The sequence below is a fragment of the Hylobates moloch genome, unplaced genomic scaffold, assembly GCF_009828535.3.
Source record: "Hylobates moloch isolate HMO894 unplaced genomic scaffold, HMol_V3 SCAFFOLD_4, whole genome shotgun sequence".
Taxonomy (NCBI): Eukaryota; Metazoa; Chordata; class Mammalia; order Primates; family Hylobatidae; genus Hylobates; species Hylobates moloch.
The window spans coordinates 100580545-100597833 of NW_026652279.1; the positions used below are offsets into that span (position 1 = coordinate 100580545).

The window sequence follows — 17289 nt, forward strand, 5'->3', positions numbered from 1 at the left end:
CAGTCTGCCTACTGGTACTACTTCATTTGAGGTCAAACACTGCACAGCCCACATCTCAGAATCTGTCAGAGATTTGCAACAGCTGTAGCTGACAACCATTATGAAAGCTAACACAGTTACTTTTGCTTGTACACAACTGCTTTCTGGGAGCAGGAGGCACCAAGAGTCAAGCATCTTCTAATCAGTAAATGTATTTTAAAAGAAGGAAGGAAGGAAAACCCAGTGCCTTTCTCTACCCTTGTTTTTTTCTTTCTAATATTCTGTAGCAATTTCTAGGTTGAATATTCATTCACCTTTCATATAAAGTGTCCGACCGTTCCACATCCTTGGTTAGGATTATCTCAGACCTGCCAGGTAGTTAAAAACATATTTTCATTTCTCATGATTTAAAAATGTAATTATATTTGGATCTACTTTAGATCACTTGTTGTAACACTCCCAGAATTATTTTCTGTTACTGGTTTTGAAAAATTCTGTGCCATTTTTCCTTCTTGGCCTTCTGAAACTCCAATTACATTTCTATTAGACCTTTTCATTATGCTCCCATAAGTCTCTTGTGTTCTTTTCTAGGAACATTTTTTAGCCATCTATTTTGCCATGTTTCATTTAGTCTGAACATTTTCTGGGACCTTGGCCTTGAAGTCTTGTTTGCTTTGCTAGCTCTACAGTGCCTTCAAAAAATATTTTTAGTATTTTCTATAATCTTTCTAGTTGTTCTCTGTCAAAGAATGGTCTTCGATAGGCTAGTCAGTCATGGCCAGAAGCAGAAACCTCAGAATTATTTTGTAAAGATCAAATTTGATCATATCTCTTAGGCAAAACCTTTCAAGGCCTCACTGCCCACCCCATTATGCAGAATAAACACTCAGCTGCATCACGTGACTCCCAAGGATCATTATTATTATCATCATATTTTTATTTTTTAGACGGAGTCTCATGCCTATGCCCAGTCTAGTCTCAAACTCCTGACCTCAAGCAATTCTCCTGCCGTGGCCTCCCAAAGTGCTGAGATTATAGGCATGAGCCACCATGCCGAGCCTTCTAAGGCTCATTATTTACTGCTGACCTTTCTTCCAGTCACCAGGCCTCTCTTCAGCTGTATCTAATCTGCTGTTAGAACATCTATGTTTTCTTAATTATATTTTTAAATCCAGAATTTCCATTTTATTCTTTTTATAAATTGTAATTCTCAAATGAAATTATCTTCTTTCAATCTGTTTTCTTGAACATGTTAACCCACCCCTTTTGTCCCCTTCCCTGGTCTTACGCTTCAGGAACACTGATCTTTTCCCCAACCATAAGCTTGAGTACTGTCATATTACAATGGTAGTAACCTTCAGATATTCCATTTCTAGGCTGTAGAGATCTTAAAAATGTTGGAAAAAAAGGACAGTAGAGTGAAAAGTGCAGCTGCAACCAATCTCTCAGCCCTGTATTATATGGTAAGTTTTTTTTACTATTGAGAGTTAATCATATGCTATTTTTGTATTGCTAAATTTCTGCCTGAGGATCATGCCTAGGGAGAGGTCCAAAGAATATTGGTGGAGAATGGTAAGTGGACTGAGGAGTATAGAGGATCTGATCCTGACAAGTGCCAGGCCAGGGGCTGAGTTGGCAGACCTGAGTGAGAACACCATCTCTGAAGGAGAAGGGAGGAAGAAAAATTGTAGTGATAAGCATCACATCATAGATTATGGAACATACAGCTGGAAGAGCTAGAGATGTATTTCAACTCCTTTGTGTTATTAGTAAAGAAAGTGACATATTAGGCTAAAAGATTTATGTAAGGTTATAGAGTATCATCTCTAACAAGCGTTTATTGAGCATCTACTGGATGCCAGTCATGGGAATACCAAAAGTCTAAAAGCTCCCTAAAGGGGAGCATTCTTGTCTTTGGAACAAAGGAGGTAGACTAGGAAGGAAGGTTTAAAGTAGAGAACAATAAACTAGTGCAGATAATAAGTGCTTCAGAAATTCAGAGGAGGCAAATAACATTTTAATTTAGGACTTCCAGGAAAGATTTCGTAGAGAGTTGGATCTTTCAGGTCAGAATATAGAAAGGGGTATTTGTAGGGAGACGGGGACTAAACAAAAGTACAGAGGCAAGAAACTGCTGGGAGAGAAGTGTGTATAAGAGTCATTTCTTTCACCAGAAAATACTGAATTTCTGGTAGGCTTTTTCTGAATATTGAAAATTGATTATAGGTAGGTGTGGTGCCTCAAGCCTATAATCCCAGCACTTTAGGAAGCTGAGGCGTGTGGATCACGCCTATAATCCCAGCACTTCAGGAGGCTGAGGCGTGTGCTGCCCAGGAGTTTGAGACCAGCCTGGGCAACACAGTGCCTGTCTCTACAAAAAGTTCAAAAAATTAGCTGGGCATGGTGGTGCATGCCTGTAGTCCCAGCTACTCGGAAGGCTGAGGTGGGAGGATCACCTGAGCTGGGGAGGTCAAGGCTGTTGTGAGCCATGATCATGCCATTGTACTCCTGTTTGGTGACAAGATACGTTGTCTCAAAAAAAAAAAAAATTGTAGATTTTCATTTGCCATTTTGAGAACCCCTACAATTTTAAGGGCTGGAAGTTAGAAACAACTGAACTGTGTGATTTTTCAGTATCCTTTTCAATTCTGTCATTCTATGATTCTTAGAGGAAATGATCCGAGATTTAATTCTGTCCTGCATGTAGAAGAAGCCTATAAGAGCTTTCCTTACGAATAACTGTTCATGCTGAGTTTGCAGGGCTAAGGAAGGGCCCAGATGAAGGCATGGAACCCAGACCTCACTATCTACCTGGGTGGTAAACTATTATAAGGCTACCACAACTCCTTAACTCTGCCTTAGCCACTAACTCGAATTTCCAGCGTCTTGGGTTTTGCTTACGTTTTGCTCAGAATAATGGCATAGGAATGGTCTTTAACAGATATGCAAGAACTGCCCTTATTGTAAAAATATTCCATTATCCAACCCCTTGTTTAAATTTACTGTCATGACCCAACTGAAATATGAAGCCTTCCTGACTCTCCTTGGTGGATAGTCTCACCTTCCTTTGTGCTCCTAGAATATTTTGTTTGTACTTACAGCATTGTATTTTAATGGTTTATATGTGATTATTCTCCATTAGACCATCAGCTTCAGCTTTGTATTGTGCACAGTGCCCTGTTGATGACAGGTGCTTATTAAACATTTCTTTACTAACAAATGAGAAAAAAAAAGTCATAGTATTTTATTAAACCAAGTTTCTAGTCCCTCTTAGAGCTTCTGATCTGTGCACCATTGAGAAGCACTGCTGTGCTAAACTGCTGTTGCTAGTGGAAAGGTATCATATCCCTCGTATATGTAAAGATGAAGAAAGAGATCCAAACCCCTGGTTGAAGAATGACTCCAGTGCTTCAATCTACTGGCAGGAGAGTGGTACCAGTTAGTTGCATGTCTAGAGGAGGGTGCTGATTGGGGGAAAAGATGTTGTGTTTCTTTTTAAATATATTTAAACATTTTTTGTAATGATGGAAACAAGTAGACAGAAGGTGTATTAGTCTGTTCTCACACTGCTATAAAGAAATAACCGAGATTGGGTAATTTATCAAGGAAAGAGGTTTAATTGACTCACATTTTTGTATGGCTAGGGAAACCTCAGGAAACTTACAATTGTAGCAGAAGGTGAAGGAGAAGCAAGCACCTTGTTCACAAGGAGGCAGGAAAAGAGAGAGGGTGGGCCTTTGTACCCCCACACCAGCCAGCCGTTGGATGTGGCCTGCCTCTCAAAAAAGGGTCATCTCTAGGAAGGAGGACAAGGTGCCTCTGTCTTCCACCCAGTTTCCAGAGAGGGCTGCCTGCTGAGGCTGGTGGCCAGTAGCACTTCCAGCACCTCTGACGGGCAGGGGTAAAGCATGGTGTCTATCATGGCCATTACATTTTGAATTTAGAAAATCACTAATGAATTTTTTGACCCAATTCATCACCAAATCTTTATACCAAGTTTGACGACTGTGCAGGAGGAGACCAATAGAAAATTTAAAGAAGCAAAGAGAATTGTTAGATTTAATCAACCAAGCAGAGCTATTAGAGCATCTCATCAGCAATTTCTTATACTTGGTTCTGAAGAAAATGGTTGTAATCAAGAATATTTTGAGGCCAGGTGATGAGTCTGCTACGTAGTTTTATATGATATGTAGTTGAAAGTATATTGTTGGTATCTGGCATATAGTTGTATCTGTTTTCTCTTGCTGTGTAATGAACTGCCCCAAACTGTAGTGGCTTGAAATCACCAGGTATATGCTTACATTCTACCCAGTGAGCTGGGTTCACCTGGATGCTTCTTTTACTGGGCTTGCCTGGCCTTACTCATGCAGCTGCCATCCTCTGAGGCATGACTGAGACTGGATGTTCCAAATTCCTACCTCATGCCTGTCACTTAGCTGAACTATTGGCCAGGGCAACTCAGTCTTCCCTCAGAGCATCCCCAGCAGGGGATCCCAGCCTTCTCAGGTGGGACTGGGTTCCGTGAGAGCAAACCCCAGTACACAGGTGAGTATTAGGTTCTTGTGCGCATTGAGTTTGTTATTATTTTATTGAACAAAACAAACATGAGAGCGAATCATACCTGAATGAGTCATACATGAATCCTGGGAGGTGTGATCCACTGGAGTCATTATTGTAATAATCTACCACTGCCTGCACTCAGACCCCAGTTACTCGTATCCCTCCCAAGACTCTGAATCTCATTCCACCACAGCATCAGGCTCAAAGGCCAGGATCTACATCAGGTCTGGATAGAAATGGGGCTTTCTAGCTGGGTATGGTGGCTCATGCCTGTAATCCCAGGACTTTGGGAGGCTGAGGCAGGTGGATCACTTGAGGCCAGGAGTTCAAGCCTAGCCAACATGGTGAAACCTCGTCTCTACTAAACATGATGAAACCCCATCTTTACCAAAAATATAAAAAATTAGCCAGGCATGGTGGTGCATGCCTGTAGTCCCAGCTACTCGGGAGGCTGAGGCATGAGAATTGCTTGAACATGAGAGGGCAGAGGTTGCAGTGAGCCAAGATTGTGCCACTGCATTCCAGCCTGGGCGACAGAACGAGACTCCATCTCAAACGAACAAAAAAACACGAAATGGAGCTTTCTCAGGAACAGTTTCTTTCTTCTTGATCCAAAGATTTCTTTTCTTTATTTTGTTTTATTTTTTTATCATACTTTAAGTTTTAGAGTACATGTGCACAACGTGCAGGTTTGTTACATATGTATACATGTGCCATGTTGGTGTGCTGCACCCATTAACTCTTCATTTAACATTAGGTATATCTCCTAATGCTATCCCTCCCACCTCCCCCCACCCCACAACAGGCCCCGGTATGTGATGTTCGCCTTCCTGTGTCCATGTGTTCTCATTGTTCAATTCCCACCTATGAGTGAGAACATGCGGTGTTCGGTTTTTTGTCCTTGCGATAGTTTACTGAGAATGATGGTTTCCAGCTTCATCCATGTCCCTACAAAGGACATTAACTCATCCTTTTTTATGGCTGCATAGTATTCCATGGTGTATATGTGCCACATTTTCTTAATCCAGTCTATCATTGTTGGACATTTGTTCCAAAGGATTATAAAACATGCTGCTATAAAGACACATGCACTCGTATGTTTATTGTGGCACTATTCACAATAGCAAAGACTTGGATCCAAAGATTTCTGAAAGAAAAGACATGGCACCTGCCCCATCATACATGCAACATACCATGGAGATATAAAGACAGGGTAGCTGTAAGACACTCATCCCCAAAGGGGAGGGATGGAGGCACATCACAGTCACTATCCTTAATGATTCTGAAACCTAGCAAAGCAGGTGTGGCCAGTGCTCCCTAGTCTGAGAAAAACGAATATTCCTTGATTAGGGCCCAGCTCTGCTCCCTCGGAGTGGCCACCTAATTCTTTGTCCTCTGTGGCTCTTGGCCCTGCCTCCTGAGAGCATCTTCCTTTTGTATAAGAAATAGCCTGTGTTTCAGGAACAGAAAACCAAACACTGCATGTTCTCACTCATAAGTGAGAGTTGAACAATGAGAACACATGGACACAGGGAGGAGAGCATCATACACCCGGGCCTGTCGGGGAGTGGAAGGCAAGGAAAGGGAGAGCATTAGGACCAATACCTAATGCATGCGGGGCTTAAAACCTAGATGACAGGTTGATAGGTCCAGCAAACCACCATGGCATGTGTATACCTATGTAACAAACCTGCACATTCTGCACATGTATCCCATGTTTGTTTTTAACCTAAAGTAAAAAATAAAAAAAAAAAGAAAGAAATAGCCTGTGTTTGCAGGTGATTAACTTTCTCAGCCTGTGTTCTGCCCTGAGACGTTTGGGGCACAGAGGCTTTTTTTCATTTTGGACTATATCTGTGCCTTTAATCCAAACTAGCAACAGTCAGTACAACTCCCCTAAAAACTTGGAGGGTTTTCTCTAAATCTTGTTGGGCTTTCCCACATGTCTCAACAGCTGCATCCATAATTCTTTTCAGGACAGACCCCTTCCCACTAGGTGTGTAGGCTGCTATGGAACAGAGCCTTGAAGTGTCTTAGAAGCCCACTTCGCTACCTGGGAGAGAAGGTCTGCTAGGTATGACCTTAAATCTTTGTGAGATGTTTACGAAAGGTGTTACAGCCACACCTTTGATTTCTTCCCTAACCTGCCACTATTTGAGAATCTTGTGCCACCACAAGAAACTGGAGACATGAAATAATTTTATTTTCTACCTTAGCAAGTCCTAGTTCTTCTATATTTTCTCTAAATTCTACTTGCAAACTAAACAGTTCTCTCCTTAGCTCATTTTTCTCTTCCTATACCTGATCAATCATACCCAGTTAAAATAAGTTCACTGGCCCTTCAGCATCCTACCTAGAAATCCCCTTGGCCACAGGTTGCATATTTATGAGGTGCACTTCCTGTCCTCCAACCCACTCTGTGGGTGCCACTTGTGTCAGTGCTTCATGGTGACAGTGTGGTTTGCACTTTATCCAGCCTCTGATGATTCCTTCTGCCTTTGCAGGCTCACTCATGCTTCACCATCTCTCCAGTCCCCAACACAGCCCCTCACAGATTTTCTCAGTTTTGCCTGCTGCGTAGTCCAAAAGACAATATTACATGTTTTAGTTTTTATAACAGCAGCACCTCACTTGTCGGTACCAATTTTTGTTTCAGAGTTCACACAAAAACTTGCACATGAATGTTCATGGCAGCATTATTCATAGTAACCATAAAGGTGCCTGGAAGCAACCCAAGTGTCCATCAACAATTAATGGATAAATGAAATGTGGTCTACCCATACAGCGGGACATTATTCAACCTTTAAAAGGATTGCAGCACAGATGCATGCTAAAACATGGACGAACCTTAAAAATATTATGCTAAGTGAAAGAAGTCAGACACAAAAGACTGCATATTTTATGATTCTATTTATATTCAGTGTCCAGAATAGGCATGGAGGCAGAAAACAGATTAGTGGTTGCCAGGGGCTGGGGGAAGAGGAGGATGGGAAGTGACTATTGATGGGTACAGGGTTTCTTTTGAGGGTGGAAGTAGATATTGGCAATGGTTGCACAACTTTGTGAACCTACTAAATGCCACAGAATTCTACATTTTAAAGGGGTCAGGTTTATTATATATAAGTTATATCTAAACTTTTTAAAAAGTTTAACGAGGGACGGTCACTGTGAGTGATATGGGAAAAGGGGCATGGGAATTTAATGTTACACAGTTGTGAAGGAGCCATGGCGGTGAACGTGCAGAAGGGGAGCTGGAGATCTGAGGAGGAGTTACTATCAGTCAGTGAGTGGCCGCACATATCTAGCTGCCACAGTAGAACCCAGAGGGCCTTCATGGGGAGTTCTGTAGGAAGCAGATGCCTCTGTGCAGCTGCCTCCTCTGGGGGCCACAGCCAAACCCTGTCATGGAGCAGGGACAGCATAGTCAGGAAGAAGAGCTGCCCTTGGAGTGGAGTGAGTGAGGAGAAGCTGGTACCCATGGACACTTCTGCGTCAGTCCTGCATCTGATGACAAGAAAAAGGCTTTCCGAGACTAAAGGCCACTGCTTCAGGTCTGCATTCCAGATGTCACACAAGTTCCTCTTTTGGCCAAGTCTAGACAAGAGGCTAATAGTGAAGGAGCTTCTTGGAAATGTAGTTCCTGGCTTAACCAAGCTGACCTGGCACAGATGGTCACAATATTTAAGAACAGAGAGGTTCCTGTAGTTCACGTGAATGATGGCAAGGCCCCGACCAAGCATTTGGCATGGAGACAGAAAAAAACAATGGATTGCTAGAAGTGCAGAGACCTAGTAGGTGACGCAGCCAGTGTGCTAGGGGCAAGAAGGGTAGTGCTTTTGTGACAGCTATTTCAGGGCTTCAAGTGGGAGGGGGAGTGCTGCAGCAAATGATGACATGGAATTTGGGCGTTGAGTATGGAACCACCTACATATAAATAGTGTTGTTATTCTAACCATGAGACTGTGGAGAAGTCAATCACAAGAAACTTGGGTGGTTGAGCTTGATGAGTAAAACTCCTATGTAGAATCAGACTATCAAGACCAAGATATGTAAAATATTTTTGTTCATTGTATTTATAATCTCAGAAAGTCTATTTATTATGTCTGTAATCTCAGAACAGTCAGAAAAGGTATTTCATGAAATTTAAATAATTTGTATATATATTTTACTTAGGGAAAGGATTTTGCACAAGCCAGCAGCTATGCAGATATAGCTGTGAACTCTGATAGATACAATCCAGCAGCTCTTACTAATAAAGGGAATACAGTTTTTGCAAATGGTGATTATGAGAAGGCCGCTGAATTCTATAAAGAGGCTCTAAGAAATGATTCTTCTTGTACTGAAGCACTTTATAATATTGGTAAGTGAAACAAGGGGAAATTGCTTTTTAAATTACTTATTTGCTTTGTATTTGTTTTTGTTTTGTTTTGCTTAAAGAGCTCTAACACATTAGGAGGAGGAGTTGACTTCCTTCTAACAGAAAATTGAAGACTACTGCCTCTCAGATTATAGATTATTTTAAATGGAATTAATGATTCAGAAGCTATGCACATGTAAAATTTGGATCAGGCTTGCCATATTGCCCTCCAAAAAGGCTTTTCCATCACAGTGTATAATACTAATTTCCCAAATTTCTGCTAATACTGGATATTATCATTCTTTTTAACTTTTGCCAAGTTGATAGATGGGAAAAAATCCCGTTTGCTTTCTTTTTAATTATGAACAATTTCAAACATGCACAAAAGTACACACAAGAAATAAATACCCATGTACCTATCACCCCAGTTTAACACATTTTCACATTTTGCCATCTTTACTTCAGATTTTGTTTTTAATAAGCCGAATATTACAAGCCATGAAGTCTCACCACCATCACATTCTCTTCCCTGCCTTTCAGCGGTTGCCTGAATTGGGCATCATCACCCCGGGCATGAATTTGCAGTATTGCAAACACATGTCCATGCAGTACTGGGTCTTGTCTCTTGGATTATTAATAACGTTTCTTCTGAAGTTTTCTTCTCCCTGCCTAGATATTTTTTGCTTTCTTTGGTTTGCTTATTTTATTCTCTTTTCCATGTTATCGACTTTCCTTAGATGTCTAATGATTTTGGGCTGTCTCCTGGTATTCAGGAGTTTGTGGCTAAAAACTGAGTGGAGTCTCTTAAGTCCATGAGAGAGATTGATGGGTTGGCACTCTGCTGTAGGGCATCTGTCTGGTCTGGTCTGTTTAGTTGGAGACCTGCCCATAAGTCAATTGGATCTTTCCTCCTAGAAAAGACTTTAATCTCCTGCCTGAAGGAGGAGGGAAGGCCTACTGCCAACCTTGAAGAATAGGGGAGGAAAGAAGGAATTAGCCATTTTAGGTGGAGTCTGGGAGAGCCTCATTGAGAATGTATGTTTCAAGTCATAGAAGGAAGGGAGGCTATGACCACTTGGGTATCTGGGAAGAGAGCATTGAAGAGAGGCACAAAGGTCTTCATGCAAGGCTTCCTAGATATATCCTTATTTATTTGCTTTGTAACTATTAAATATTTCTCCTTTCCCAATTGCTTCTATTTTAACTTTGTTTCTAATTTCTTTTATCAAAGAATTGTTTTATTATTGATATAGTAAAATTTGTCTTTTTTTTTTTTTTTTGAGATTGAGTCTTGCTCTGTTGTCTAGGCTGGGGTGCAGTGGCATGATCTCAGCTCACTGCAACCTCCGCCCTCCAGGTTCAAGTGATTCTCCTGCCGTAGCCTTGCAAGTAGCTGGAACCACAGGTGCGCTCCACTACGCCCGTCTTAATTTTTTGCATTTTTAGTAGAGACGGGGTTTCACCATCTTTGCCAGGCTGGTCTTGAACTCCTGACCTCAAGTAATCCACCTGCCTCGGCCTCCCAAAGTGATGGGATTACAGGCATGAGCCACCACACCTGGCCAAATTTGTCTTTTTAAAAAATTGTGGTTATTGCTTTATTCATTTGTTTATTGCTTTATGAAGCCCTTCTTACCTCAAGATCATAAATCATTTTTCTGTATTTTCTTTTCATACTCTTCTTATAGCTTTGTTTTTTCTGTTGAGTTTCAAATTTTTGAGTTCATTTTTTATGAAATAAGAACCTACATTTAAAAAAATTAATGGCTGGGTGCAGTGGCTCACGCCTGTAATCCCAGCACTTTGGGAGGCCAAGGCGGGCGGATCATGAGGTCAGGAGATTGAGACCATCCTGGCTAACACAGTGAAACCCCGTCTCTACTAAAAATACAAAAAATTAGCCAGGCGTGGTGGAGGGCGCCTGTAGTCCCAGCTACTCAGGAGGCTGAGGCAGGAGAATGGCGTGAACCTGGGAGGCGGAGCTTGCAGTGAGCCTAGATCATGCCACTGCACTCCAGCCGGGGCGACAGAGTGAGACTCCGTCTCAAAAATAAATAAATAAATAAATAGAAATTAATGTATAGTCAGTTGTTCTGGCACCACTTATTACTAGCACTTTCCTCCCCACTGATTTTAAATGTCTTTAACTAAACTATAATTGAGTGCATTTCTGAACTATTTATTCTGTTCTATTAGTCTGTTTGTCTATTCCTGCCCTCCACCACACTTTTAAAATCACTGAAGCTTTGTAGCATCTTTTGGTATCTGCCAGTGGAGAATCCCCACCCTAACATTATTCTTTAAAAAAATCCTCAGTTGGCCGGGTGTGGTGGCTCATACCTGTAATCCCAGCACTTTGGGAGGCTGAGGCAGGTGGATCTCTTGAGGCCAGGAGTTCCAGACCAGCCTGAGCAACACGTCAAAATCCCATCTCTACTAAAAATACAAAAAATTAGCTGGGTGTGGTAGCACGTGCATATAATCCCAGCTACTTGAGAGGCTGAGGTGGGAGGAATCACCTGAGCCTGGGAGGTCGAGGCTGCTGTGAGCCATGTTTGCGCCACTACACTCCAGTGTGGGCAGCAGGAGTGAGACGCTGTATCAAAAAACAAAAACCTGAGTTCATCTTCATTTTCTCTTCTGGATAAATATTTACATATATTTTGAGATTTATTCTGTTATGTTAAATTAATTAATACCAATAATGATGCTTACAGGTTTTCTTTTTTTTCTTCTTTTTTTAAGGCCTTACCTATGAGAAACTAAATCGGCTAGATGAGGCTTTGGACTGTTTCCTGAAACTTCATGCAATCCTGCGAAACAGTGCTGAAGTTCTTTACCAGATAGCAAATATGTATCTTATTTGAAAAACTTAGGGACAGTTATTAATTCTCTCAATTGGTGATTGAAGATCAATTATTAAATAAGTTTAACTAATAAAGTAATTGATGAGGATAATATTTGAAGTAAGTGATGAGGATAATCTAACTAGCAGATTATCATGTGATAAAAAATATCATTTGAGTAATCCTATTTTAAAATGTAATTTGCATTGAAAGAGGAATTAATGGTTAAAACTATTATTTATTAAATTTTGAAAATAACTGAAGTAATTAGGACATTTTGGGTCCATATAAGCCATTCATTGAAAGTCAGTTTGGTGCTTTAGAACATTGTATTAATTCTGAAGCTTCTAGGGTATCATTGAAGCACTAACTTACTAAATAAAATACTGTTTATTACTGATTACTATTGCTTGAGTTTTGATAATTTTTCTTATTTTTTTAGGTGGCCTGTAGATATAATGAGGTCTCCAAAGACTGTTACCCTCTAAAATTATGTAATTCTTCATATGGACTCATTCATTCTGTTCATTTAATAGTCATTTATTAAATGTATACTATGTGTATCAGTATTATGTTTCAAACTCAGGGGAATGTAGAACTACAAAATGCTGCCCTCATATCAGTTTCTTCCACAACACTTAGCTTTCTTAATAAGCCCTGCTCTTGGTTAGAAAAGCAGAAATGTGTTAATGTTTTTAATGCTTTTCATGCTATTTGAAAAGCACTTTAATTTCTCTCCTTATTTTAGTAAGCTTTGGCCACAACATTGGGAAGAGTTAAACATCTTAGGTAGATTGTCAGCTTACTGTTATCTTGGTTTAAATTTTATACAAATACGTTTAGAAAATTTTATATGTTGTGAGGTGTACCATTAATAATTTTAAGTACTATCTGCTGTACTTTTGATAAAGAATTTTATTTAAAAATTTTAGTTTTAGGCCAGGCACAGTGGCTCACACCTGTAATCCCAGCACTTTGGGAGGCCGAGGCAGGCGGATCATTTGAGGTCAGGAGTTCAAGACCAGCCTGGCCATCATGGTGAAACCCCGTCTCTACTAAAAATACAAAAATTAGCCGGGTGTTGTCGCAGGCACGTGTAATCCCAGTTACTCCGGAGGCTGAGGCAGGAGAATCACTTGAACCTGGAGGGCGGAGGTTGCAGTGAGCCAAGATAGTGCCACGGCACTCCAGCCTAGGTGCAGAGCTAGACTATCTCAAAAAAAATTAAAATAAATAAATACATTTGTTTTAGAGCAGATAGCATCATAGTTACTCCTGTTAGTCTTTTTGTTCTGTTTTGTTCATTTAATTTCTCTGAAACTGCCAGTGTCATTATCTTTTACTACCCAGTTCATGATCAGCTTGGATCCATTCAAGCAATTGATGTATTTGAGACTGTTTGAGTACATTTTCTTATCTTTTTTTCTTGTGGTATCACACTTGTCATCATTAAAAACAGTAGATCTTCTGGTATCACTCTTGTCACCATTGAAAACAATGCTTCTTTTTCAATAAACTTTGAATTGGAATATTTTCATTTCACTGAGATATCTAATATGTACAAAATAATTAGTAATTAGTCAAAAAATATTGATATGAATAAATTATTTGTATATACACAGAAGACTTAGTAGGTACTAAAAGGAAGCTACAAAAAAAACCACTGTCCTTGGGTTTATAATCTAATTAGGGAAAACTCACAGGAAAAACACATGAAAATAATTCCCTTAATATGCTGAACATGTTAAGAAAGAGAATAACTGGATGCAACATTCAGGACATTTTTATTAAGGACAATTTTTGGACAATACTTTGAATAATTCTACCAGAAATTTGGGAGTTGATCTTAGTGGATAGTAATGAAGGAAAAGGGAAAGCAGGCTATACATAGGGAGCAAGAATGTTACCTCCACGGTACTGCTGCATTCCATCTCCACCCCTGAGATATGCAGAGGAAACAGTATACAATAGCACATTACTGTAGGCTAAGAAATATTGTTTCTGTAATGTTTTTTAAGTTTGCTTATTGATTAATGAATTTAGAAAACATGTTTTCCTTAACTGACATTGCATAAGATATGAATTAATGGAAAATCCCAGTCAAGCTATTGAATGGCTAATGCAGGTGGTCAGTGTTATTCCAACTGATCCTCAAGTTTTATCTAAACTAGGAGAATTATACGATCGTGAAGGAGATAAATCTCAGGCTTTTCAGTATTACTATGAGGTAGGTGTGTTATCTTAATTTTGTGTTTTAGCATTTTATGAATTGTTATAAAGAAGGCAGCAAGGCTTTAAAATTTTAGAAGATCTTACCAGTTTTAAAATGATTTATTTAAAATAAGGCATTCTTGGAAAATGAAGTTAGTTTTTGTTTTGTTTTGAGATAGAGTCTTGCTCTGTCGCCCAGGCTGCTGCACAGTGGTGCAGTCTCGGCTCACTGCAGCCTCCTCCTCCTGGGTTTAAGCAATTCTCTTGCCTCAGCCTCCCAAGTAGCTGGGATTACTGGCGCCTGCCACCATGTCCAGCTAATTTTTGTATTTTTAGTAGAGGGGCATTTCGCCATGTTGGCCAGGCCAGTCTCGAACTCCTGACCTCAGGTGATCTGCCTGCCTCAGCCTCCCAAAGTGCTGGGATTACCACCACTCCAGGCCTGAAGTTAGTTTTTTACTTGTTTTAATGAAAAAATGAAATAGGGTTGGGCATGGTGGCTCACGTCTGTAATCCCAGCACTTTGGAAGACCAGAGTGAGAGGATTGCTTAAGACCAAGAGATCAAGAACAGCCTAGGCAACATAAGAAGACCCCATCTCTACAAATAATAATAATAAAAGGACAGGCCTCGTGGCCCATACCTTTAATCCCAGCACTTTGGGAGGCCAAGGAAGGCAGATTACTTGAGGCCAGGAGTATGTGACCAGCCTGGCCAACATGAGGAAACCCTCTCTCTACTAAAAATACAAAAATTAGCCAAGTGTGGTTGTGGCATGCCTGTAATCCTAGCTACTCAGGAGACTAAGGCACAAGAATTGCCTGAACCCGGGAGGCAGAGGTTGTAGTGAGCCAAGATCGCATTTACTACATTCCAGGCTGGGCGACAGAGCGAGACTGTCTTAAAATAATAATAATTAATAATATTAATAATAAAAAGAGGTACAAATTCATTTTTCTCTTGAGGCATGATTTCCATCTCTTTTATTCTTTTAAATATTTAAATTGGACTCAGCTCATATATTGTTATATCAAAAGTATTTATAGATAATTGAAAAGTATGTCAAGCAAAGTTTAGGTTTTCTAAATATTATATAGTTTCAGAATTTACAAAGTATTTAAGACAGCTAATACTCCTTTATTAAGAAATTTCATATTGGATAAATTTATTCAATAGGTAAAGTATTCAAGAAGTAAATTATATGTTGCCATTGAAGTTGTATTGTTACATTCCATATTTTTTTTTTTTACAGTCATATAGGTATTTTCCTTGTAATATTGAAGTCATTGAGTGGCTTGGAGCCTATTACATTGACACCCAATTTTGGGAAAAAGCTATTCAGTACTTTGAAAGAGCTTCTCTTATACAGTAAGTAATCATTAGGATTTTATGTTTAGTTAATGTCATGTCTTGAGTTTTTTTAATCCCTAGAATTAGTATCTGATAGACCTAGTAAATTCAAGAACAGATGTTGATGGACATTCATAAATTATTTTTGTTTGTTTGTTGTTTGTTTGAGATGGAGTTTTGCTCTTGTTGCCCAGGTTGGAGTGCAATGGCGCGATCTCGGCTCACTGCAACCTCCGCCTCCCGGCTTCAAGTGATTCTCCTGCCTCAGCCTCCCGAGTAGCTGGGATTACAGGCACGCGCCACCACACCTGGCTAATTTTTTGTATTTTAGTAAGGACAGGGTTTCACCATGTTGGCCAGGCTGGTCTCGAACTCCTGACCTCAGGTGACCCACCTGCCTGAGGCTCCCAAAGTGCTGGGATTACAGGCATGAGCCACCACGCCCAGCCAAATTATTTTTATTTTATATTTTATTCCATTTTATTTGGTCTTTATTGTGATAAATATATTTCCCTTTGCATAGAATTTTTTTAATATCCTCTTTAAGATACTTTTCTTTATGTATTTTTCTTTTTTTTTTTTTTTTTTTTGAGACAGAGTCTCACTCTGTCGCCCAGGCTGGAGTGCAGTGGCGCAACCTCGGCTCACTGCAAGCTCCGCCTCCCAGGTTCACGCCATTCTCCTGCCTCAGCCTCCTGAGTAGCTGGGACTACAGGTGCCTGCCACCGCGCCCGGCTAATTTTTTGTATTTTTAGTAGAGACAGGGTTTCACCGTGTTAGCCAGGATGGTCTCGATCTCCTGACCTCGTGATCCGCCCATCTCGGCCTCCCAAAGTGCTGGGATTACAGGCGTGAGCCACCGCGCCCGGCCGTATTTTTCTTACACCTCAGCAAACAATTATTGTTTCTTTATCAATCAGAAAATGACTATCTCAGTACTAGGACAAAGTTTCATCTCTAAAAGAGTCTTAATACAAGACAGTTTTGTTGGTTTCTTTTTTTTTTTTTTTTTAATTATTTATTATACTTTAGGTTTTAGGGTACATGTGCACAATGTGCAGGTTTGTTACATATGTATCCATGTGCCATGTTGATTTCCTACACCCATTAACTCGTCATTTAGCATTAGGTATATCTCCTAATGCTGTCCCTCCCCACTCCCCCCACCCCACAACAGTCCCCAGTGTGTGATGTTCCTCTTCCTGTGTCCATGTGTTCTCAAGTGTTCTCATTGTTCAATTCCCACCTATGAGTGAGAACATGCGGTGTTTGGTTTTTTGTCCTTGCGATAGTTTACTGAGAATGATGTTTTCCAGTTTCATCCATGTCCCTACAAAGGACACGAACTCATCGTTTTTTATGGCTGCATAGTATTCCATGGTGTATATGTGCCACATTTTCTTAATCCAGTCTATCGTTGTTGGACATTTGGGTTGGTTCCAAGACTTTGCTATTGTGAATAGTGCCGCAATAAACATACGTGTGCATGTGTCTTTATAGCAGCATGATTTATAGTCCTTTGGGTATATACCCAGTAATGGGATGGCTGGGTCAAATGGTATTTCTAGTTCTAGATCCCTGAGGAATCGCCACACTGACTTCCACAATGGTTGAACTAGTTTACAGTCCCACCAACAGTGTAAAAGTGTTCCTATTTCTCCACATCCTCTCCAGCACCTGTTGTTTCCTGATTTTTTAATGATGGCCATTCTAACTGGTGTGAGATGGTATCTCACTGTGGTTTTGATTTGCATTTCTCTGATGGCCAGTGATGATGAGCATTTCTTCATGTGTTTTCTGGCTGCATAAATGTCTTCTTTTGAGAACTGTCTGTTCATGTCCTTTGCCCACTTTTTGATGGGGTTGTTTGTTTTTTTCTTGTAAATTTGTTTGAGTTCATTGTAGATTCTGGATATTAGCCCTTTGTCAGATGAGTAGGTTGCAAAAATTTTCTCCCATTCTGTAGGTTGCCTGTTCACTCTGATG

The 17289-nt window shown here is 40.2% G+C and overlaps 1 protein-coding gene across 1 annotated transcript in view; it reads left to right on the top strand.

The window, feature by feature from the left end:
• The window catches only part of IFT88 (intraflagellar transport 88), a 109037-nt gene that overhangs the window by 63733 nt on the left and 28015 nt on the right, over positions 1-17289 (top strand). The window contains exons 18-22 of the mRNA XM_058438160.1: positions 1356-1442; positions 8713-8899; positions 11642-11750; positions 13819-13969; positions 15206-15321. Coding sequence (XP_058294143.1) covers positions 1356-1442; positions 8713-8899; positions 11642-11750; positions 13819-13969; positions 15206-15321 — 650 coding nt within the window. The remainder of the gene's footprint in view (positions 1-1355; positions 1443-8712; positions 8900-11641; positions 11751-13818; positions 13970-15205; positions 15322-17289) is intronic.